We start from the raw sequence: 10,000 nt of genomic DNA on the forward strand, positions 1-10,000 counted from the left end.
AGATTAACTGCAAAAACTACCACAAACTCTTCAAGTTTCATAAACACCTAATAATAATAATAATAATAATAATAATAATAATAATAATAATAATAATAATAATAATAATAATGGTATAATAATAATAATCATAATCATCATCATCATCACCATCATTCACATACAGTACATATTTTCTCTTAACAAGACAGTAACTAAATTTTTGTCGCCTAACAAATACAAGTTCTCCCACCGAGAATCACAACATATTTTTTAACCTTAAGAAAAACGGCAATAAAACTGCAATGTAACCTGAATATAAAACAATTAGTGTATTTTCATCATCACCAGCTTTTATTACACGGATGCGAAACTTCTTGTGATATCAAGTTTATCAACATGGCCTTCAGTTCTTATCAATAAATGGAACTTTTTACTTTACAAACACACACATTCTTTAAGGTTTCTGATATCTGAGCAACAAATTTGCCATTTCAGTTATGACAATTATGTCTGGAGGTCTAAGACTGCATTTTTCATATATTCAAAAACATTTTTGTATCATAAGCTATGGTCTGTCATGGCAAACGTGTAGGCTATTGTAGCCGTCAACAGATCACAGACACAGATCATCTGAACACAAAGTAGGCTACCCCAATCTTAAGAACATTCAGAAAACTAATACAATGAAATGAAAATACACAAATACCATAACGAAAAATGCACGTATGTATGTATGTGTGCATATATATATATACAGTATATGTGTGTGCTGGTTTATACATATACACACACATATATATAACCATATATGTATATTAAGTATATATTATAAATATATACATAAACATATCTATGTATACAGCATGTGTACAATATATATATATATATATATATATATATATATATATATATATATATATATATATATATATATAGTGTATACTGATATATTATATAAACCAGCATGTATGAACACTCGGAAGAAATGAGTGAATTTACCGTTCTAAATTTACCTACATCATAGTGATTTATTCTCTTCAAAAGCGGCCACCAATTTCAACTAATTTCACGACCCATTTCAAACATCCAAACTGTGTTCTAGAACCAACGCAAAGCTAGCCTGCTACAGAACAGTTCGATTTTTTTTTTTAATGACTTCAAGTAGGATACCGCCAAACAATAATGTACCGTTATTTGTAACTGCTTAATGTGTGCATATATATATATATATATATAGATATATATATATATATATATATATATATATATATATATATATATATATATATATATACAGTGTGTATACATATTATATAAACCAACAACTCGTATGAAGAAATGAGCGAATTTACCGTTCCAAATTTACCTACATCATTTCAGTGATTTATTCCCTTCAACAGCGGCCACTAAACTGGCGGTAAGGCCACCAATTTCACGACCAATTTCTAACATCCAAATTGTGTTCTAGAACCAACACAAAGCTAGTCTGCTACGGAACAGTTCGAATTTTTTTTTTTTATTTAAATAACTTCAAGTCGGATACCGCCAAAAAATAATGTACCGTTATTTGCAACTGCTTAATCCCATGTGCTAAGAAGAATTCTCTCCAAAATCAGTTTTTAAAAATGCGCCTTGCTTTCAAGAATGCTACCAGCCCAGTAGGTTCACAATCAAATTCACCACAAAATGAGATGCGCTGTAGCAGTCTTCACTAGGACTACTACTATGGTTTTAGTACAGATGATATGCAGTAGACACACTTTATATTTCATCTTCGCCAATCGAGAGCGAAACGAAACCCAAAACTAAAAGAGCGAAGCTTAAACATGAGAACAGAACGTGGCTGAGGAGCTAATTATTCCACAAGCGGCGGCCATAGACGTGTAAACTCCAACCTACCTCAACCCCGTAGCCTTTCCCGCGCTGTTTTAAACACTAAATTCTCCCGCCATTCCGTGCAACTGACCGTGACAACTATGTCAGTGAAACCACATGTCGATAGCCGTTGTTATATAACTGTAGCAGTTGCATTCAAGCACTCTGGGTTGATAAAACAAGGCGAAAAACCACTAACACTCACCAGAATTTTGAATTAGACGATCCATCGATGGCTATCATGGCTCGCGCGCAGGTGAACCTCCCGGATGAAAACATCATAAAAGTTCCCATGTTTTTAATTAAAATTTATTGTATAAATAAAATAATTATAATTATTTACTCTTATTGAGTATACATATGTATATAAATATTTCATTAAAATTCTAGAGATGATTTTCTTATTTAATTTACCTCGAAAACTATTTCATCAGACTCTCAACTGACACCGCAGCTGAATATAAACAAACCCCGAGGCAGCCAAGGCGGCGTCTGCTAGCGCCCAATGGCCTCTTCTCTCTATTGTTTCGTTTTGTTTCCGTTGCATTTCGCCGTCATTAATGTGATACCTGTAATATTTAACCCTTTTATTTTTAAAATAAATTGTATTACCGTCTATATTTACATGTTATTCTTCTAAAATATAATAAGGATTATCTATAAATAAATCGATATTTAAAGCTACAGCTCTCAAGTTTCACGAAAGAGTATAGAAAACCGCGAACGAATTGAAGAGAAAATCGTATGAGAATAACACGTGAGTCAGAATGAACATTTCACGGGCAAGATTGCGCAAGAGACGGGTTCAGTTGATGGACCTTCCATATGCTAAGATGTTTGTCCTTGATCATAAAGGAAAAAGCTGAGGGAAAATTACCCCGAAGATGTTATGCATTACTCTCTTGCAGATTACAGGATATTCGGTGAGCAGAAAATATCGGCAAAGTAATGTGAGACATTCTTTTGTCTCTTGCAACCTTGAATATCATAACTGTACGAGGCTTTCACGCGCCTAAGCCTCGTTTTCCATGAATATCTGGGAGTTACGTTCGCTGTTTGTACGTAAAATCCATAAGTCTGCATTTTTATGTTGCATCACCTACCCACTTCACATTTTGCCTCCGATCAACATTCCTTATCATCGTTGCGTAACACGTTACCGGCTAAGGCCAAGAGAACGTGGCTGCATATTACTCAGATTTAGTTCATCAGAATAATCGCTATTCTTTCTTCGATAATTAATCAGCTAGGGAAAATTCTGTTATACTTAAGATATAGACACTAGGTAAAATAACTGTCTAACCATTCTTATCTTTCATGTAAATCAGTCTTAAAGGCTAATACGTGTTAGGTCTAATTTTATATTTAGCCTATTTCCATTGCTCATCACGAAGGTTTTTAGGATATTATCAAGAATATGACTCCCTCTTGCTTTAAAAATGAACACACAACGAAAATTTCAAGATACTTATTTTTATATTCATGTTTTGTGGTTATTTTTCAGTCCCATAGAATTAACGTACTATCGAACTGAAATTTATTTAGGGAAAGAAACTCGGTGCAATACACTCGTAAAGGCCACAAAGAACTGCACGATCATGAGCAATACAGTGCATTCGCCCGTGAAACGTCTCGTCAGGATGCGCATAAAAAATCGACAGATGCCTTTCTTAAAAGGTCCAGTGTTTTACATACCTAACGTTAAATTACAAAGTCCACGAGTCTCCCTAACCCTGACAAATGCCTAAAGTAATCTGATAATTAGCGAACACCCCTGACTGCTTTGCTTTATCACCTGAAGTGAAGATTTTTCCAGCAGGACGCCACAAAGCACGAAAAGGTCTGGACGAGCAGAGCACTGCAGTCTCCAGGTAGTAGTGAACAGGCCACTGGCGTGACCCTGGAAATTAGGGTCTGGTGAGCTATTGCAGCAGGAAATCGCTTTTCCCGTCGTCTTGCGTCCTTGAAAAAAAGAGATTCGTTCAAGGCACGATCTAATATATAAACTTAATTTCTTCTTAATATCATTGGACAATTCGCAGTCTCTTATTAAAATAATAATAAATATTGAAATCTAATATCGATATCTGTTTTTAAGCACAATCAGTTCAATCAGCGGTACAGCACCCTAAATATCAGTGCTTTTTCCTCCAAGTTGGTTATGGTGGGTGCACTGATGACACTAGTTACGAAAATAACTCCACCTCTTCTTGTGGCTGACGAAGTTAATTAGGCAGGAAGAAGGAAGTGGGTGAAGAGAAGGAAAATGTTTTTAAAAAATATGAAAATTTTCCTTCTGCTGCTGAACTACGCTTACTAATTCTTATATAGATGTAAAAATTATTGAATGTTTGAGCAATGCCCGTAGGAGCAGAAAAATTATTCCACATGCTTGCTTACTAACACGAGCTTTATGTGTTTGTGTGACTCATGAACTTGACACGGGGGTTTAAATAAAACGTAAATAGCAACGGCAATTTTCATGGGAAGTCATGGTGCACTTCATAATTTCCACGGTGACTTATATTTGATCACTCGTTGTTATTCCTTTACCAGACGGTTTGGTGTACTGAAGGCATTACTTAAGGTTCTTTCCAGCGTACCTTCGGCTCCTAGCTGCAACCCCTTATATTTCTTTTACTGTACCTCCGTTCATATTCTCTTTCTTCCATTTAACTTTCCATCCTCTCCTAATAATTGTTTCAAAGTGCAGCTGCGAGTTTTCCTCCTGTTACACCTTTCAAACCTTTTTACTCTCAATTTCCCTTGCAGCCCTGAATGACTCCCATAGATCCCAGCGCTTAACCTTTGGCCAAAATTCCATATTCCTTCCTTCCTCCTAAAGATAATACAAAATTTCAGACTAACAGCACATTATAGCGGCATTTCAGTTGCAGCTCTAGGATGGATAAGAGGGATTTTTTGTTACTAGACAAAAGTCGAGTAGTCCCAAACCTGGAGTAGTAGTCGTAGTAGTGGCAGTAGTAGAGAGCAAACAATTAGTATGGATGATTTTACGCAAGTCTAAAGTTCCCGTGAAGAAATATTAAACGAATGGATGATTTTGAAGAAACCAATGGTAAAAGAAACAGCAGGGCGAGAAATCACACGTACAGTGTTTCCCTAGAGAGTCTCTGACCTTATAACGCCAACATCTTACCATTCCATTCCAGTATTTCATCAAGTCTTTCAACTGGGTCACAAAAACGAACACACAAAAGAGAGAGAGAGAGAGAGAGAGAGAGAGAGAGAGAGAGAGATTGTCTTATTTTATCTTTAACATCATAAAACAGTCCTGTTTAATAACTAGCATTATCAAATGCGTATGTGCGCATGTATGAGAGCGTGCGCGTGCGTCTCCACGCGCTGTCGTTATGTAACAAAACTGCTTTGTTCATAAACGGAAGAGTTCACATGTCTTCCATCAGCTGACAAGCAGCTGCCAATTTCCTCGCCCACAACTTTTTTGTTTGGAAGCAGTCAGCAGGATGGAAGTCACCACGTGGTATCTCTTAGACTCATCCTTCACAAAAACGGCAGAGAGAGAGAGAGAGAGAGAGAGAGAGAGAGAGAGAGAGAGAGAGAGAAAGTACTACCGATTTGATCCTAAAGTTGGTGAGAGAGAGAGAGAGAATACAACTCAGATCCGGAACGGTTTTCTAAATATAGTATATTTGTTTGGGACATCCAGTGAGGTGAGTTATCGGATGAAGAAAAAATTGTCGGGTATTTGCGTGGAGAAAAGATCACAAAAGAAGAATTTATGACTGTTGGAATTTTCAGAATTCCTAAGCTGACGAGCGGCAATTATTTCGTGCAAGAATGGTTGCCAGAGAGAGAGAGAGAGAGAGAGAGAGAGAGAGAGAGAGAGAAAATTTTTTTCCAAATATACGTGTGAAGTCTGATTTGAGAGGGTGAGAAATAGAGATAATTTTCGGTGTAGCCTAATCGAGGTATACAAATGCAATTCGATCTGAGGTTGTGCTGATCCAATATATATATGTATATATATGTATATATATATATATGTGTGAGTGTGTATGAGGTTTTGTCACCCTTCAACCCAGGCTACGACCCATCACAGTCGACCAACTACTAGTCCTATAATTCACCAGTTAGGTCAAAAGAAGTACGATGGGTTTTGATAGTATGTGCCAAGATTGTTCTGCTTTGGTGGCCAGGCTTTCAAACTCGGGACCTCTAACTAGAGAGTAGGGTCACCCAATCACTAGATAATGATATTGTTTACGATCAAGTGGGCCTAGTGCCAGCACAGGTTATTGAACCTGGAAGAGCCAATAAAAATCACAATATAAAGAGACTATATATATATATATATATATATATATATATATATATATATATATATATATATATATATATATATATATATATATATATGTGTGTGTGTGTGTGTGTGTGTGTGTGTGTGTGTGTGTGTGTGCGTGTATATTTTAAGTTGGGTATATTGATCTAATAATATCGACCCCATTTTGATAACCAAGGGAACATTATGGTTGCCCAACTCACGCGGTATGTGAAAACAAGTGTTTTAGTTAGTGATGAACACTTGCTCTAATATTTGATAACGTTCCTACACCTGCTATTAAAAAAAAGAACACATGTCACACTAGTTCATACAACTGTTGACTACATTCCTATTAATGCCGATATTAAGGACGTTACGTACCGTCCCAAAACTAGGACCGAGGTATATCGGGCTAGACGACAGAAATATCTAAGCGTAGATTTATGGACCTAGACAAAAAGATATCATCAGTTATTTTGACTGGTTTACCCCACAACTGAAACTTAACTAGGCCTAAAAGAAAAAAAAATACGTAAAAAAAACCTGGTCTAAATGAAAAATTGTAAAAATACAAAATTTGGAATTCAAATTCTGAAACACAAACGCATATTTTTATTCAAACATACGTAAGTGATAGCACACTCTTATACATACCAAGAAATTTAGTTTAATAAAAGTACAAATTGATTTTGTGAACGGGTACTGCTAAGTCAGTCCAACATTTGATCAATAGCTTTCAGTTGGCTAACCTTGCTTCTGCTTGCAATTCCCAAGCAGAGGCTAATGTACACACTATCAGAGAGAGAGAGAGAGAGAGAGAGAGAGAGAGAGAGAGAGAGAGAGAGAGAGAGAACGAAGCTTGACACTGACGTCTTGTATCTGTGTTATGAGTAAGTGGTGATAGCTGTTGCTAACCTCAGCTATGGAATGGTAAGTGAATCAACACCCATGTTTTCAATTAAGCTGTTTGGTAATTCTCTCAGTTGATATATTTGTACCATCGGATTTTCTACTGTACGTCTATATATATATATATATATATATATATATATATATATATATATATATATATATAATATATAATATATATTAGCTCAACCGAAGTTAAAGCATGAATGTGGCGATGACCCTTGTCATGATACTCGTACTTCTCTAGAGCCACCCTATTTTAAGGAAAACCGCTAGATTATGACAAATATATAATACAACAATTTTGTAATTATGTATAAGCTGTAGGTTAGCTTGCAGATCTAAGCAGTCGTTTTTCATGACCTTTGGGATATTCGCCTGAATAGGAGTTAGTGGCTAGCTTGGAGTGTCGAATTACATATTACTATCTGGGGGCTGCCATTCACATTGTATTTTACTGATTAATGATGAAAAGCAACGAGTAAGGGCAACAGACTAGTTGGACCTAAACTTGCATGAAGCCGAAGCAGGAATGTCATGCTCCTTCCTCCAACAGCATTGATCGGGCTGGCTGTGACAACCGTACCTCCGTCACATTTCTACCCCCGCACCTCCTATATCAAGTGGCTCAACACCTGTGATATTTCAACCCCCCCTCATTTGACACCCCTAGCATATTGACCAATTTTGATTGCCCAGGGACCATTCCATACATCAACACCATTCCGTAATAAATAACGAGAACCCGCCAGGAAACGATCAGACGATCTTTCGCTCGATTGATGGTTGTCTAAGTAATATCCAAGCACTGAAAAGCGCCATATGCCCCAAACAATTGCGAGGTGAAACTTGCATGGGTCATGCCACCTCAAGGTCACATAGAGACTGTAAATATGGCTAAGCTGAAACGTCACACCTTGTCACGCATGTAAATCTCACGCAATGCCTCTAGACTAGTATCTAGACTCTCTAGACTCTAGAGGCTCTTGAAAATGAAGAACTCTTGCCACTCAGAGTCAAATGCACAAAACTGGATCTTTCGATTGCTCAGCTGTAGAACACTTTTATAGTATTTTCAGATACTACGTGGAATATAAGTTCCTTAATGTTTGCTCACACGCACCCACCCATACACACACACACACACACCTGTGAATCACGTCGTTAAAAAAAACAGCTGCACATGGCCTAATTACGAAGTCCTTTTTAATGGAATTCCTTAAAAAAAGAATGAATAGCTTTTAAGATAGTGGTACGCTCAGATACGATTTTATTTCATGACCCGATTGTTTTCTTATTTGCTTCTCTCACTAAGTATTAAAACTTCATCGCGCTTTGCCCTTTTTTGTATTTGGTCTGTTTTACTTTTCCTTCCTTCTTTTGCTTGGGTTGTTACCAATTAATCCTGTACATATTTCTTCAATTCTGCCCTTTTTAGTAATATAAACTTTTTCTCTCACGTCTTCTAGAAGTGTACAATAATAATAATAATAATAATAATAATAATAATAACGCTTAACCCTAACAAAGTCTTCAATAGTAATTGTATCAAAATAATTTTTGTATCCACAGTGGTCTCGCATAAAATATCAGATAGTTTAATGTTCATAAAGCATTTATATTCCATACTATACCTGCTGCTCAGCATTTCAACCACTGTCAATGGCCATAATCGCTGGTGTAAGTTTGTAACATCAAGTTTATCAATAGCACTCAATATTTACTAGGTTTTCAGTCTTTGGTCATTCTGTCTATGTTGTCATTTAGTGCTTAGGCCTAAAGATTTCATTGCAAACTCGGTCTACAATGTCATTACTATTATTAAGTCAGATTTCTGCAATTATCGTCAGGGTGTTGCACCGTTTTACGTTATTCGAAGTGGCTTGCATTGCACGCATTTGATGTCCTGTAAACCGTATCTTATCTCTCTCACAGGAGGAAGTACATGATTTGGAAAGGACGAGAGTGTACCTCCTGCTCTCTCTCTCTCTCTCTCTCTCTCTCTCTCTCTCTCAGCGTAGGAAAATCCAGTACAAACCTGGTTTTGGGTAGGCGTCCCTCATCTTCCATCGGGTTACCCAAAGAAGGATGACCTTCCATATGAGGTGAAAAGCAGTTATCTGGTTGGCGCTTCTGTTTTTTTTTTTTTATCTTCTTCTTCCTTTTCTTTCTATAAAATCTGGCAAGGAGTTTTTTAGAAGCAAATTTCAAATGGACGGGCCACCTAAATCGCATTGCTAGCCCTAGGCCGAAGTAAACAATGGGGACAGAAAGAAAGCAAGGCGAGGCTCAATCACGACAGGAGATAGTCCTATAACCTACGAAAAGAGGATCGAAACACGGACCTAACAAATTTGAGCCTAGTACTCCTGGCTGAATTGAGCTTATATATTCACCTCTTTCCCTGAGGTGGCTCAGTTAATTTTTAGCCTTTGCCATGCGCCTAATTCACAATAAATTGCTTCTTCCACCTCCCCCTTCGAATTGAACCCTGATGCACTTGCTGGTGAGGACGAGTAGGAAGACCACTAGACCACGAGTCTCATAATTATTATTTTTATCGATTAGAACTTGGCAATAGTGTAAGGTCGTTGAGTGCAATGTCGGCCGAGAGCGAATAACTGCAACGTTCAGTTTTAACTTAGATCACTGGGTCCTTTGCCATGACATAAATATACACAGACAATAAACAAACGATTCTCGCGTACGTTTGGGTTAAAGACACAATCTTAAATGAGAAAGTCACAGGTGGACCACCTAGATAAAATTGGATAAACAGAGTTCGCTTGCAAATGAATCTCTCTCTCTCTCTCTCTCTCTCTCTCTCTCTCTCTCTCTCTCTCTCTCTCGTTGTCTCAAACGACGTCTAATGAGCGTCATCTGGAGCCGCGGCGCCCTGACGTAAAGCCGATCATTCACGCACCG

General features: G+C 37.2%; 1 protein-coding gene across 3 annotated transcripts in view; it reads right to left on the reverse strand.

The window, feature by feature from the left end:
- The window catches only part of LOC136846537 (CTD small phosphatase-like protein 2), a 94,282-nt gene that overhangs the window by 55,265 nt on the left and 29,017 nt on the right, over window positions 1–10,000 (reverse strand). Inside the window, exon 1 of one of the 3 annotated variants that reach the window (XM_067117399.1) lies at window positions 2,063–2,128. The exons of 1 other annotated variant lie outside the window; for it this stretch is intronic. In XM_067117399.1, the coding sequence (XP_066973500.1) occupies window positions 2,063–2,100 (38 nt within the window). In that variant the 5' untranslated portion in view covers window positions 2,101–2,128. Of the gene's footprint in view, window positions 1–1,881; window positions 2,129–10,000 lie in introns of those variants that run through there. One more of the 3 variants, XM_067117403.1, reaches the window with a different exon arrangement.

The sequence above is a fragment of the Macrobrachium rosenbergii genome, chromosome 15 (assembly GCF_040412425.1).
Source record: "Macrobrachium rosenbergii isolate ZJJX-2024 chromosome 15, ASM4041242v1, whole genome shotgun sequence".
In the NCBI taxonomy this organism is placed as follows: domain Eukaryota; kingdom Metazoa; phylum Arthropoda; class Malacostraca; order Decapoda; family Palaemonidae; genus Macrobrachium; species Macrobrachium rosenbergii.